The sequence below is a fragment of the Plectropomus leopardus genome, chromosome 20 (genome assembly GCF_008729295.1).
Source record: "Plectropomus leopardus isolate mb chromosome 20, YSFRI_Pleo_2.0, whole genome shotgun sequence".
Classification (NCBI taxonomy): Eukaryota; Metazoa; Chordata; class Actinopteri; order Perciformes; family Serranidae; genus Plectropomus; species Plectropomus leopardus.
The window spans coordinates 16,185,985-16,202,118 of record NC_056482.1 but is presented as its reverse complement, the minus strand read 5'-3'; the positions used below and the strand labels follow the sequence as shown (position 1 = coordinate 16,202,118).

General features: G+C 39.3%; 1 protein-coding gene across 1 annotated transcript; it reads left to right on the top strand.

Annotated features, from left to right (window-relative positions):
* The first annotated feature begins 57 nt into the window (after positions 1–57).
* Positions 58–15,349, top strand: rbm18 (RNA binding motif protein 18). Its single transcript, XM_042509319.1, has 6 exons — positions 58–243; positions 1,690–1,803; positions 7,596–7,722; positions 8,987–9,067; positions 12,361–12,461; positions 14,431–15,349. The coding sequence occupies exons 2-6, from the start codon at positions 1,697–1,699 to the stop codon at positions 14,612–14,614; spliced, it is 600 nt and encodes a 199-aa protein (XP_042365253.1). The 5' UTR covers positions 58–243; positions 1,690–1,696; the 3' UTR covers positions 14,615–15,349.
* Positions 15,350–16,134: the final 785 nt, after the last annotated feature.

Genomic DNA, 16,134 nt, shown 5'->3' with positions numbered 1-16,134 from the left:
ACTCCATAGACAGTTAAACATCTACAGCATCACCCCGCGCCTTTGTTGTGAGACGGTAACAAGGCGAGTGTTTATCTTTCGAGCTAGCTGAACTGCTCAGTTTTACAAGAGGAAATCATAAAAATAGCTGAAATGATTGGTATTACGTTTTGACGTAACCTAATCATCCCGAAGTGGGATCCGTAGCAAACCAAGTAGAAGAAGTCAGTCGCTATCAAAGAGGACGTTTGACAGATTTCGGAGGTAAGCGATAACGTTACTAAGCTAGCTAACTGCTAGCAACCCATTGCTCGTCCAAAGCGGACTATTAACCGTTTAGTGGGTAGATTTAGTTAGCTAAATATCCCACTACCTGAATGACCGAGGCTATATTAATCTTCTGCGATCGATTTCAACCACCAAACGCTTGTAAATCGCGGATAGCTGCCAATCTATCGACCTGCGGTTAGCTAAGCTAACGTTAGCAAGTAGCCAGTCAACGTTTCTCAAGAGAAAACATTGAGTACTTCTTGTTTTTTTTAATGATTATTAATTTCAAGAACGAGGTATTTGCCTTATACCGTGAATAAAAGTAACGCACCCTACATAATTTTCTAATTCTGATAAAAATTGATGGTTGGAGAAGCTAAATATCCACACTATAAGTGAAAACATAATAAATGGTATATTGACAGTGCTTCGGTGTCATATAGACTGCTTTTAAAAATGTGTTTGACCACAATCTCGGCAATGCGTTACACATAAATAAGTCTTATATCAAGCGCACAGTTTGACATTAAATTTGTTAGCTGAGATAAATTGCCTTTTTGAGCCTGTATTTATGACAGATTTTTTCATTGTTCTTAGATTGTTTTCTTTAGGGTTTGGTTATGTAGTTTAGTGTTTTTATTGGTATTTATCACACATTTGATGTTTTAATTAGCACTGGGGTACTTTTCATTGTTTAATCTTTTATCCTCTTGTAATTTTTTATCCAGTATGTTGTTTGTGGTGTCTTAAGCTCTGTTAATGGATGCCTTGTACTTTCTACTGCAAACCATATTCACCAATGGGTACAAATAAAGTAACCTGAACCTGAGCCTAAACCTGATAATATTTTATAACGTTTTGGTAAACCTAAATAAAGTATATACCAAGGAAAGACTTGAGTTATTTTAGAGAGAAAGGAATCTGTCTAAAAGAACAGAAAAATGACATATCAGTGTAATGAAATGACCTAACCCGATTTACTCTATAAATACACACTACTTACAGCTGATGTGGGTACTTACTACATATTATTAACACTATCTGTGCAGACTGGCTTAACTGTTTGACCTGTTTAGAGCACTTTTATATTACAAAGCACAGATTGCAAGAGTTCGAGCACGGTCAGAGAGATGAATGTCTTCATGTGATAGGACATACACTAGGTCAAATGGATGGACAGATCTTTTCTGATCACCTGTCTTTATTTTCCTGATGCCCTCTGATCAGTCATGTTAGCCACAGTGCTCAGAGCTGTAGATAGTATAGTACAGATTGTAAAGTTTCTCTTTAAGGCAATATTTTAATCTTCCGATTAACAGCTTACTTTTCTGCCTTCCTTAATGACCACTGAGCATCTGACACAAATGTAAACATATCAAATCATCTCTATCTTTTCTTTGTAAATGTAATTCCTCTGTCTTCTGTTCCTGCCTCCCACAGAGTACACATGTCGTCTGCGGCAGAGACAGTAGAAAATGCCTCCATCATGTCAGAGAGTGTGGCCCATGACGGAAACCGCTTGTGGATAGGCAACATTGATCCCAAAATTACAGAGTGAGTAAATCCACTACGGATTTCAGCCATTCCCCACACATTTTGGAAAGGGCTTCAGATTAAATTACTGAAACCAAAGGTGAGACAGTACAACAATTAACAATTTATCAACACATTTCAAGACATTGAGAGTTACTGAATTAAAAAACAAATCTATATTTTGCTACAAAAGTGCAAAGACTTAAACATGTGAACCAGCCAGTTGAATGAAAAACAGTTCGTTTTTTAATTTGGCAGCAACAAGTGTTGGATTGGGGTTTGCTGCGAGGCGCTCCATGTTATGAACCTGATGCATTGCTTTTAACTTGCCTGGCTCTGCCTCATAGAGAGGCAATGCATTGTGTGTTCATATATGATTGATTAACTGTGTGCGTAGTGTGTGTGTGTCGCAGGCTGAGACTGAGCAGACAGGGCTGGGTGTGTGAAAGAGAGGCAGCGAGGCGTGGAGACCTGCTCTGCTAAGGAGCAGCCATCATTCCTCACTCACCTGCCCTGTTTACTCTCTCTGTGTCAACCTGGAACTGACTGTGTGTGTGTCTGAGAGTGTGTGTCTGTGTGTAAGCATGTTTAAGTACACAGTTGATGTTTGGGTGGCAGCTGGTGGTGTAGACTGCAACACACTGAGGTGTCTGTATGCATTAATAGCGTGTCTCACTTTACACGACATCATATGTTCATGCAAACCTTGTTGCATTTGTGTGCAGTTGAGTGTCTGAAAACTCCAAATATGAGTGTAGAGAGCACCCCTACGTTTATTGTGATGGAGAAAAGGTAGTTTTCAGGGTGAGGGGGGTGTTTGTGTGCCTGTGGGGGCTGCTGGAGAATGTATGGCCCGCAGCTCTGGTGGGCGTCTAGACAGGCGTTTCCTTCCCCTTTCGCTGCTCTGCTCTGCCTCTCCTTAAATAGCCCACTGCTTCACAGTATGGAGGGAAAACAAGAGAAATGCCCATGGCCCCTGGTGCTGATTGGGAAGATTAATTAGCTCCTGGGTAGCATATGCAGTATGCCCTCTGTTTGTCTTGGTAAGCTAAACCAAAACTCAGTGCAAAGGAGCAATGCAGACCTGAAATGCAAGGTGCTGATAATGAGTACATGAGACCATGAATAGTTAATTAAACCTTGTTCATTCTGCAAGAGTTTTTAGCTAATTACAGACATTATTTTTTTTTTTACTTTAGGTTACTTGCTCAGTCATTAAATCAAGTATTATTCATTGTATAATGTTTTATTTTGTTGATGATGTTTTCTTTCTATTTTGAAGCAGAAAGTTATATATCAGTATTGAATTGCATTTTTTATATAGTAATCAAGTTTGATCAGAGTATTTGGAGGCGTCCTGGTCTGCTCTGGTTGTTCAGGGCGAAATATTACATCGATTATGATGTGATGAGGTAAGAAGGCTCAACTTTCATCTTGTGTAATGTGTCCTCAGTCATACAGATAGATTTTTGCGTGCGGTGTGTAATTGTGGTTGTGACTGATCTCAAGTTTTCTAAGAAGGATAAAAGATTCTTGTAGGGCTCATAGCTTAAAAATTTGGGCTAAAATGTATTCCAAGCTTGTGATTTTGACAAACGAAGTGAACTGTCTTATTCCTTTACCCCCGTGTTGCATACTGTCTTTTTCCCAGGCCTTTTGTGCATGTAGCAACTCTGCTATGACAAATGAAAACTGTAATTCTTTTGCTACTTTAACCCTTTGAAACATGAACAAATGGTTTGGTTTCTTGCAAAAACATACGGAACAGGCAGTGAGCAACTTAATAAGACATGGCCCAAAAATGCGCAAGAAATTAGTAAAAGGTTACAGGAGAATAGCCTCAAATAAGCAAAAAAAAAAAAAAAAAATTACCCAAAAAGTGCTTTACAAAGGAAACATTTTTTTCTGTAATATAATTGAAAGAATATAATCACTAACATAGTTTCTGTATATTTTTCTTACCTTTTGTTTATTTACCCTTTATAAAAACTGTTTTTCGGGTCATTTTCTCACCATCTTTTACTAATTTCTTGCAATTTGTGGGACATTCTTTCTAAAGTTGGTCACTGCCTTTTCCCCATGTTTTTGAAAGAAATCAAACTAATTTACTCAGGTTTCAAGGGGTTAAACAGCTTGTAAAAGGTGTTTTAAATGCAGCACAAGAAAACTGAGTCGGTTTCAAAGAGTGAAATGCTTTCTAAAAGTGATGGCATCCATCTCAAAGTACCAGTTAATAGCCACACTCTTAAAACTCTTCACCATCAAAATTTTTCTCCAAGATTAGATGGAAATATCACATAATATTCAGTGAGATTTCTTTCATTTTTCCTTGCATGGTGCACCAAGCAGAGACGCAGCAGGTGTAACTGGAGCTTTCACCACATATTCATGTTTTTGTGCTTTTGGCTGCTCAGAGAGGGAATTTCTCATTAGTGGCAATCCATCACCGTCTCCCTTTTGGTTCTCTTTCTGGTCCTCTTGTTACATTTAAATTTCTTTTTATGAACAAAGTGTAGGTACTTGCCTTGCCAGAAAGTCAAAACGTCCCTTCTCCTCCTCCTCTATATTTTTTTCCCCTCTGACCTGCACTTTTCTCGACCAAACCTTTTGTCTTATCTTTTTCTGGACTGGACTCACATCCTTCGTTACCTTCCTTCCTCCTCTTTGCTTCCTAGCTCTTGTGTCTTTCCTACCTGGCTCCTCACCTCCTCTCTTCTTTTGGCTTCACCTCCTTTTCCTCCACCTTTCACCTTACTGTCAACATCCCCCCTCTGAACTTTACTCCCCCTCTCACCACCATTCCCTCCCTTTCCTCCCCCCTCTCCTCCTCTTCCTCCGGTGGATTTTACAGCCCCCAGGAGGAGCGGTCCATTGTGGTTCAGCCTGCTAGCATCCAAAAATGTTCTTAGATTTTCAGCCTTCTAATTTGTCTCACATTTACAAATATGCACAAACATATATATATATATATACATTTATACCAGTATTAAAATGCAATATTAAGTGCATTTTAACATTTTAATTTTTTGCATATGACTTAAATGACTACCTTTCTCATTTCACATTGTTGCAGAGGTGCAAAAAGTGCAAAGGCAACCTATTTGCTTATAAGAGTGCAGAAAAGGGTTCTAAATAATGATAAACTTTTATTTAATTATGTCTTCTCTTCGGACATGAGCCTGCTGCTTGAGGAGCCTCCTTCACATGGGAGGCTTGCAGGGTGTTGTCTGGGAAAAGCAGAAATTCTCTTCGGCCTAAGGGCCTCCAGGGAGTCATAGAGGGGTGGAAGACATTAGCACAACCTGTAGCTAAGACGCACGGTTCACCCTCTGTATCACACATTGAGTCTCATTCATACACACAAGTGCACGCTTGCACATTATCGTCATACAGTCATCCTTGTGTTAAGTGGATTAACAATAACAAGCAACTAAACAATAAAAGCCTTAAGCATTAATTCCTCGTGAACAGTTATACAAAACACCTGGGGTCAGTGCGAGGGCTGGACCGTCACACAAGCTAAATACACTGAAACAAAAACACAGGAAGGTGTTTATTGATTTCTTTTGTTTGTGCATTTTCGGTTTTGTTTTTGCTGTTGCTTTTTATAGCCTGAAGACACTTGACTGCAGGAAAAGCACGTTTAAATTATGAAATTAATGATGGCTGAATTCGATCTAGCTGGTTTTTAGGTCCTGGTGCTGTGGGTGCTGGCTCGCTGTCACACTGCGATGTCTTACTGGGACACTCGAGTGTAGCAGAGTCATCGTTAGTGTTATCAGTAGCACCTGTGATTTTCAGTCAAAAATGTCTGTGGATAAAATGGCTTATTTCTAAATGTGTTGAACATATGATGGCCATCAGTGATATTAGTTCATTAAAAAGTGGCAGAATTTGGAGAGCAATTTGCTCGTGTCTCAAAGAATCACCAGGAATTTGTCTTTCTTTTTTTTCACTAGCAGTCTGTTGTTGTACTTACGAAGGCACTTCAGAGGTGGTTTCAATGACTAATCAGTCGGGAGGATGCTGTGTGCTGCTAATTAACCGTGTGTGGTAGACAAGTTTGCCCAATACAGGGACTCCAGACTTGCAGTTGTAAGAACTGCAGGTTTATTTTGAGCCAAAGTGCCAAACATTTACTGCTTCCAGCTTCTCAAGTGGGATTTTTTTCTGCTGAGACAGTAAACTCAATATCTTTTCAGAATACTCGAACATGTAAACTTGGGTCTTTGGAAATTATGAATGAAATTTAACTATTTTCTGGCAGGGTTAATAAGGGATACTGGTGTTTAATTAATAAGCTGTATGCCTCACTATGTGGAAGTGACTGCAATCATTTTTTAAGTGTGAGGCATCATCAGGGTTTACTTTAAAATCGCCTAACTTTTTAAAAAGTGGTCTGTCTCTATGTTTCGTCCCTGTGATAGCATGGCGACGTGTCTAGGGCGTACCCCGCCTCTCACCCAGTGGCAGCTGGGACAGGCTTTAGCCCCCCAGAGACCCTTAACAGGATAAGCATTTACAGCTAATGAATGCATGAATGAACAATACAACTGCATTAAATGTAAACATAATTTAGTCTACTGGTGCGCTGCTGACGCACCACCATTGTCACAGATACCTGATCCATCTATTGGGGTCAGTACTGACCTGATATCAGTATTGGTGTGTCCCAGCAAACAATTCACTGAAAACAATCTGCGGATTATTTGATAATGAAAATAGTAGGATGCAACCTCTAGCTCAACTGGTAGATGCATGTAATTCCCTTTCTCTCTCCTACCTGTCGATCTTGAGCTGGCCTAACAATGAAGGGAAAAATGCCCCAAAATCCAATTTTTTTTTTTGCAATTTGCAGAACATGTCTTGCCAAGTTGCTCATTGCCTTTTCCCCCATGTTTTCAAAAGAAATCCAACCAATTTGCTTTGGGTTTTAAGGTGCTAATACTTGTGAAGGTGTCCAAATGCAACACAAGAAAAGTAATGTAGATCCAGGTTAGAAAGGGTTAAATAACTGGCCTCAGACAATCCCTTATTCTGCACAATCAAAAGTAAGAACATTGCACATAGAAATCCTTCATACACAAGACCTTTGACTAAAAAGCACCTGCTGCTCAGCATGCATTGGAAACATCCAATCAGCACCTGGGTATTTACAGTAATACAGCAGTGAACATCGTCTACAGGCGGCCCTGAACTCATTGCTCTTTTCCACACCGTCAGAAAAAACATTTTTTCCCATGGCTGCCAGTAGTCAGTCAGTTACACGCGAACATACAAATCCTCGCACATGCTGCATAGCTCTTTGATGACAACATATCTATGGTCATTCTCAGTCCAGCAGTCCCAGGCAGCCTTGCACACTGCCTGGATGTTGTTTGTGCGTAGCGCGGTGCTCAGGGGGGATTTGAGGCTTCCTCCTTTTTATTCCCTCATTGTCCTGCTACTGTATCCTCAGCATTGTCTCAATGAGAGATTTACTGTCACTGGGCTGCCACACCAGCTGGCCCGCTGCTAAAAAGGTGTCAGGGAGAGAAAGCTGTCATTCTCATTAGACCCACCTGATTCACAGACGGTATACAGTATGGAGAATATCTATGTGGCTTTTTCATAGGGTTAACTACAATATACTGTCCAGAGCATTTTGTTGACAATTATGGAAATTTAGTTTAAGAGTCAGTCTTATATGGGACATTTTATTCAATAAAAGCTTTTCTCTATATCATAAGAATAAATCCTATTTTCCTTTATCCTGTGTTGTGTTTTTCTTGTTCCTTTTTGTGTTCTCTTTGACATGATTCCTCTCTCGGCAGGTATCACCTGGTGAAGTTGTTGGAGAAGTTTGGCAACGTAAAACAGTTTGACTTCCTGTTCCATAAATCTGGGCCTTTGGAGGGACAGCCGCGAGGCTACTGCTTTGTCAACTTCAACACCAGAGAGGTACATTCAAGATTTATATTTAAGATTATTGATATTTGATTTTAATTTTTTCACATTCTGTAATTTTGTAAACTGATGGTTTAAAGTCAGATGTCATAAACGCAAAGTTTTTTAGTCATGCCTGTCTTTAGTGTTTCAATGATTTTGTTTTTTTGAACTTATGTACATGTTCCCGACAATACTTAGAAGTTATTCATTTGCCCTTTCCCAAATAAAAACATGAAAGTAGCAGACCTTTATTTTCACAAAATTAATGACATTTATGCCATAAATTGATGCAATAAATACACAAACTGGTGCATAAGAATTTTACCAGAATGCAGAAAATTAAATGTTTGATGCACAACATTTTCTGATGGAGAAAATCTTTCATGTGTCCCCCCCAAATGTTAAAACAAAACTTATATCCTTGCTTCCTAAATGAAGACTACAAAATATTCTAATTTTAATTGATTCAGTTGTCGATTTGTCATCTGTCGTTATTGGCAGTAAAGTGACTATTAGATCCATGCAGATATTGCATATTACAAAGAATATAAATAAAAAATAATTTGATTTCCACATCCACTCTTACAGTCAAACAAAGACAGAACGTTTACTGTGTGTAATTAGTCTCCCAGGACTCAAATGGCCTGACAAAGCTTTAATATTTTACTATCCTCAAGCAGTCAGGACCTCATTGTGTGCCGACCTGGAGTGGACCATATTTCTATAAAAAGGACCTAAAAAGAGGCCGCTCAGCTTCACAGGTTCAGCAGGCAGTATTTGTTTTGGAGGGAGCCTGGGGAGCGTGATAAGCATCTTGTTTCACAGCTAGTGTCTATCAGTGGGATATGAAGCCCTCCCAAAAGGATTATACAGAGGAAGTGTGTGTTTATCTTACACACTCTCACACACACTCAGACACTCTCACACACACACAGAAAAAGTACTTCATTAATATAATTTAGCATCAAAGCTACTTACTCTTTTGATTAGACAAAACTATGTTTCCTCACACTGACTGTCAGACACACAAGAGACACACACACACAAATGTTAGTTATGGTCTGTGCGCAGGCAGAGTGCCACATCACTCATCTATTATTGTTTCTACCATCTCTCTGTTGTGAGGACTAATTATTTAAGGACTCTGGTGCAATCATCAAGGCTGATTTTTAATCATAATTGTACAAAATATGTCCCTCATCCTTTCTCTCTTCTCCTCTTCCGCTCTTTTTTTTTGTATGTATATGTGTGTGTGTGTGTGTGTGTGACTATGCAGGAGGCAGAGAGGGCGATCCAGTGTTTAAATGGAAAGCTAGCCTTGTCCAAGAAGCTGGTCGTGCGCTGGGCGCACGCACAGGTGAGGGTAAGTGTCAAACTCAGTTCCTTTTTATAAGATGGAAAATCTTATACATCCTGTTGGCTTTGTGAAAAAAGGCACATCCATCATATTTATATATGACGCTGATTGTGGCTGCAGTTGGACGGATTAAATATACTGTTAGTCTGTGTGTTGGAAAAATGTTATCATTGACTTTCAGAGATAGGAAAAAAGTCAAGGAACCAGTGTCCTTGTTGCCATGGGCAGAAACGTGGCTGAAAAAAATAACCAGTTATTCTTATGATGAAGATTATAAGCATCTGTTGATTTACATTTTCACATTACCTCTACAGTAGTCAGTTTATGGAGAGCAGTGGGATCCCAGCACAACCTGTGCCTGTCTCTTAACAATAGCCTACTGGCAATGGGTGAAGGGATATCCTGTATAGAGACGAATCACGCCCTACACACACACACACACACACACACACACACACACACACACACACACACACACACACACACACACACACACACACACACACACACACACACACACACACACACACACACACACAGGTCAAGGTCAAAGCTGCCGCCTCTAAGACAACACGTAGTGGGATAAATCTGCTCATAGATTCATCGTAACTTGGCTCAATGCACCATTCCAACCAAAAATAGCTCTGGTTATTTATACCAATAAACCTTAAACTTTAGCTTGTTTATATCCCAAAATTGATACCAGTCTGCCTCATCATGTGACTCAAATGCAAAAAAGTTTTAACTACTCTGCTCAGAGTGTATGTTATCACCTTCTGCATGCCCTTCCCTTACACTTGCCAGTGGTGTCACTTCATTTCTGCTATGAATATTTGCTCAGATTTAATACTGTGTTAACATAGTTCACCATCATCTGGTTTTGATGCACTTTTATTAGAGAGTCATCAGTCCAAAGATGTTTTGTGCATCACTGAGCCACAGTATGTTTTATGTGCAGGTTCAGATTTAGCAGTTATTGAAATGCATTTTTATTTGACAAAATACATTTCTTCTGTCTTTACAAGTACGTCACATACTGGAAGTAGAGCTTAGTCTCTACGCATGACGTTTTTTAATGTTTAGTATGCAATTCTGATTTGATGATGAATCTCCTTCCCCAAGTCATCAAATACCAACCCTGGTGGTGGTAAATCAGTTGGTGGTGCAGTGCGACTATAAAACCCAAGGCCATTTGTATTTGACGACGTGGAAATCAGACTCGGATATCAACTATCTTTCTCACAGAATTGCACACTTTATGCTCATAGTAGTCGATTAACAGCTCTGTAGAATAGAGAGTTTTTCTGTGTGCTGGTTGGTTTCCAGCCGGAGTGAGTGGCAGGACTGGCACATTTGACTCGTAGGATTGGATATTTAGTTTTGTCATACCAGCATGTTAGGGTGTGAAAGTTAGTGTTACAGTTTTGAAAGTAGCCTTTATTTTAAAAGCATGCTCAAAATTGAATGCATGGTTAATGTAATGTTGCAGCCATATCAACTAGGTATGAAAAGCTGCATGCAGGGCTTTGTTTCTGCTAAGCTGCTCAGCAACCTTTCTGGTCAGTTTACCATGTGAAAGGTGAATTGCAAGATGTATAATTCTATCCCATGAGGTCCTTTGACAAGCTAAAGATGAACATATCAGTCAAAACAATCCTCACTGTCAGACACAGTCTGTGATAGTTCTGCATCTTCATATTAAACAGGAATTTACTGTGTAATTTTTATTGCACAAGAAACATTTGAGCAATTTTCCACCACTAAAGCCAGCTCAGGTCCACTTGAATGTGGTGCATTTCTTAAGCGAGCACCGTCTTTCCAGCCCAGAAGTGACGAGCTGGGATAAGTGAGTCAGTCCGTGTTGGAAGCTGTTGTCTCATTTCCAGGCTTCCATCTTGACTTTATTACATCGCTTTGAAAGAGAGGAAATCACGTTGATGAACATTTATTGATGTGTTTCCCCCCCAGTCTTCACAAACACGCAGTGTGTTCCAAATCTGCTTTTTCAAAAGTTAAACAAACATGCCCTAATTCATAATTGCATTGTTCTGTATTTATTAATAAGCAGTTTAGCCACATGTGTGTTATGCATGTTACATCACTAAACCTCTATCAGAAAAAAAACATTCAACCTTCCTGTGACTGTACCAATATGAACTATACTTTAAACACTTACATAATCCTTAAGGAAGCTCTTAATGCTCAATGCTCTGTGTGCCTCTTTATAGTTAAGGGTATTTAAAATCAAAACATGCAATTACTAGAACAACTAGAAACATTTTAACTTCTATAACTTAAGCATTTTTGCTTCTGCACAGAGTCAGTTTGGCCTGATTGGCTCTAGTAGATCTATATGCATTCCAGCTACATGCCTTTAGGAATAGGTGGAAGGGAAGGGTCCTGGCTGCTGGGATGGTCATTGTTTTAGACCTATTCTTGGCTTTACATGTTATTTATTTCTTTGGACAGTATGTTAAACTGAGTGTGTGCTTTTTTTGCATTTATGTAACGTCATTCAGTGCCACTTACACCAACTGATTTCTAAGCATCATATTCCTGCAAACGGCTCCTGCTGCACAGAGGGCCAGGGTTTTCTCAGGTCCATCATGTGACTTTTGTTTCGTTTTTTTTGTCTTTTTTTTCTTCACAGGTTTCAAGAGTTCTGTGTTGGCTGGTGGAGATGTTTGGAAGGTGGTTTTGAAAGGAATGAGTGCAGACGTTGGTTGTTGCTCCTCAGCTGCTCCCTCTTTATCCTCCCTTGTGCCTTAGGGTGTGATTATGAGCTGGATGCACAGTCCTGCTTGGTTACTGTCTGTTTGAGCAGACACAAACAAAATCAATACTTGAGTTTAATAATGTTGAACTTTGTGGGAGGAAGCTGGAGCTGGCTCTCCGGAGAACTGCTGTCAGTGTTTATTAGAAGGTTTGATGGTTTCTAAATGTCTGGTTCACGGGATTTTCTTTCATATTTTCTGTCTTTTTCTATTTCTCTACTTGTTGTATGGCCATGTTTAAAGTGGGCACGAAAATATTTCTAAATGAAGATGTGATTTTTACCCAAAATGCACTGAGAATGTGTTAGTCTGATCACTTCGTCAGTATAATCCTCACTTTGACACAAGTCTAGAGAAACTCTGCAACTATCCATGTGTCTTTTTCTTCCTGCACAAGGGTCTTTTCTTGCTTCAGCCTGTTATTTTACCATTTTTATCTCTCTCCATCTGTCTGTCCATCCATGTTTCCATCACTGTTTGTGTTGGTCATTTTGTTTTGGCCACGTATCCCATTTGCAGAGGTTTGAAGGTTTCCGTAATGACAAGACGATGCCTCCTAGCCTGGAGCCGTCATGCAGCGGGGCAACAGAGGACGGACCCGTAACTACCAACCACCTCAGGTTGGTACCAAACGCATAAAGCTCCTTCTGGTTATTCAGGCATTTTTTATCCTATTTTATTTCTCTTAAGATAGAGCTGCAATGATTAGTTGTTTACTCATCAATCACCAACTAATTTGCAAATTAATAATTGGTTTGAGTATTTAAGTAAAAGTAGTTTAAGTAAAAAAAACAAAGTAAAAAAACAAACAAAGAAAAAAAGGATGTCATCTTGGGTTTTAGGAGACAGTGGTCAACTTTTCAACATTTTACAGACCAACAACTCATCAATTAATCAAGAAAAAAGCTGACAGTTTAAGCGACAATGAAAATAATCATCAGTTGCAACCCTACTCCTAGAAAATATCCAAAATATAGCACCTAAATCTGAAAATTTTTTGCCAGTTGCCTTCTGCATCTGTTAACAGTAGCTTTAATGAGCCACAATCAAATCACTGTTTTATGTTTGCACAATAACAGAAGCAGAAAATATGTCAATGAACTACTGTCATTCAAACAAAAACAGGTGCCCTTTGGATGTAAGGACAAAAATGAACAAAAAAAAGAGGGAGAGGTTAGACGTGTTTCTTTTGTAAATAAGTCAAAACCAAAAAATTTGGAGGCAAAAGTTAAAAAGCCTTTAATAAATTGTCTTGATGTGTATGCGTTTCAACACAGTCTTCATCAGGGCATGTGAAAACAAGATATACCAAGGCTGATGTCAGGTGCCGGGCAATCAGAGGAGCACTCGATAATTGTCACAGGTGCAATCACTGAAGTGAGTGTGCACACACACACAGGTCAACTCCAACAAAGCTGCAGTGTGCTCAAGACCAGCAAATCCATCACAGAGTCAGCAAGACCAGATACAGGTTACACATAAAGATCAATAAATAAATACAAGTGTACAGAATTGCACAGGGTACATAGATCCTCAGTAAAGGTTCAGAGGCTTCACTGAAGCTGATCACCTGTAATGAGAAGAGATGAGTGTAAGGGGATCCCCAGCAGTACCATGAAGACCAGCACAATAATTGACAAACACAGCTGCCAATTATGACATCACATCCCCTTTTTATAGCATTAATAGCTATTTCAAATCAAACAGAATAGTTAAAAAGACAGAAACTATCTTTCATTTCTTTAGTTTGGCCCCTGACACGGAGGTGAGTGGGTTTATGACAAACACTGCAGTCAGCCACCAGGGAGTAATCGAGATGTTATTGGGTTCACCTTTGAGCTACCCTATGAAATCATCCATTGAACTCAAGCTTGGTCCTGACATTATTATTATTGCAGAGCTCGTGGGCTTGTTGCCTTAAAGTTGAGTTCATCTTCGTACAACTGGACTGACACTCTGGTTCCCAAAATGTAAAAGTCCTGTTAAAGCAACTTCTAACATGTTCCATTATTGTTGCTACACTTGCAGCCTATAATCACATGTACAGATTCGAAATAACTACGCCAGCCAAATCGAGCGCTTGAGACTTAAAATCGCCGCTTGTGCTCAGAGTATCAATGCTTAGCAAGTTATCAGCTGTCAGGATTCTTCTCAGGAAGTCCCAACACTTTGGTTATCATGTAAACTTTAAAATCACTCTCATGAGAGAGGAAATATAAACACAGTTTCCCCTTGTTTTTCCTCTGATGCCACCTCTAGACTGTGTCTCTCCTGCTTTTTAGATACCTCTCACACACTCACACATGTTCTCACCTGCACTGCAATTTTGCTCACTTGCTCCTTCAAATTGTTTCACCATTTACATTTTCTTCTATTTCAAATGGGGCAACTGGTAATCCAGTTGTGCTGCCTGCTCCATTTTTCTGCATCTGTCCCTCCCATTACTAAGAGTGCTAATACCTCCTCTTCTTCCCCCTCAGCCAAGAGCCAAAATCTGTCCGTCACTCAGTCCGCCCGTCACCACCAGCACTGGTATTTCCCCCTCAGCCTCGCTGCTAACATCTCTCTCTCTGTTTTTTCCTCCTCTAGTACGAGTGCTAAGATCCGCGCCATTGAGGCCAAGCTCCAGATGATGGAGGAGAATCCAGATGATGACTACTCAGGCCCGTCGGCCTACGTTTACAACAAACCGCCAGAGAGGAAACGCTGGGAGCCCTACTCTAAATCACACCACAATAACCAGAGCAGGCCCTTCCGCAAGTTTAGGAGATGACCCATCCTCCCCCTCACTCTGGAGCCCCCCCCCCCCCTCCCCCCTCCCCCCCACACCTCAGTACACACAAACAGACTCTACACTAGAAAGACTTTACACATCCTATCTGGGAATAAGGTAACTTTGAGAATGTGGACTCTTTGGGTGTAATCACAGCAATCACAGGCAAAGTGGTTTTAGTTCTTTTTGGGTTACAGTTCTTATTCAGACTTAACATTTCCCCCCAGACCTGACTGCTGTGCAGGTTGGATCCCTTATCAGTCTGCTTTCTCACTTTTGCAGAGATTTAATGCAGGTGAATCGTACAGCTGTGAGTCACATGACACACAGCTGCCAGAAAAGAGAAATGTTATTGTTTAAAGAGACTAAAATGTTGATTCTCTTATTGTTTTTGACATGTGTTTTCACTTTTAGATCATTATTTAAAATAGTTTGTTTCTCTTTATTCAAGACATCAGTGAAGAGGCAGAAATACTCATACCAGGTTTGTATTAATGGAGTTCAAATGATAAGCCACTCAGCAACTCTGTAAGTTGCAGTATTATTGTGTGATATTGCTCCTCCCCGAGTATTATTATTTTTCTTTTTCTTGTTTTTTGGATCCAATTTTTATATGACTGCAGTCAAACTCTTTTTATGGCCTTTTTGTGGTGTGTCGAGTTTTTGTATTTCCCTTACCACAGTCTCTTGATTTTAATTTTTCCAATTAAAGGCTATTAAATATCACATTGGCAACATGTGGTTTTATGCCTTTTTGTTCCTCTATTTTGCTCCTAAAGCACAGGATTCAGTTTAATAATATGTCAGTTGAAACATTTGGAAATTTGAATTCTTTATTTATTTTATTTTTATTTTTTTTTACATTTGGTAGGAAAATTGGCAAACTCCCTGCCACTCAGTAATATGACACTTTAGTGGACTACTCACTTGATGCAAATCCACCATCCACCATTAATCCACTCCTGTTTAAAAAAAAATACAGTCCTGAATCAAGACAGATTTTTAAAAATCAGGGAGATTACCACAGTTGTTAATGACAAATGTCCCTATGTTTTCTTTAATAACTATAATCCTGTTTATTATGGCATCCACTATGTTTTGATGCCCTTTTTTTTTTTTTTTATTTTTTATATTTTTTCGAGGTTTTTAAAAAGTGTCTGTAAATCTTTTTTTTATTTTTGGGACTTTTTTTTGCATTTTAAAGTGAAAACATTCTATTTTAAATTTTTATGTTTATTATTGATTTCTGTGTGTTAATGCACTATATGTTTGATGTGATCTGAGTTGTGTTTTCCTGCAGGTGTGAGGTCATAAAACCCCTTTGAAGGTGAAAAAAAGAAAAACACAAATTATGGCCTAAATATACATACATATACATATATATTGAACATATATCCATATATATTCGCAATTAATTTACCAGCCAAAGCTGCTTTTGCAGAACCAACGTTTTAAACAGTTTACCAAGAATATTTAAGTCACACATTAGGCTAGGCATTGCAGCGTGGATTGAGATCGGT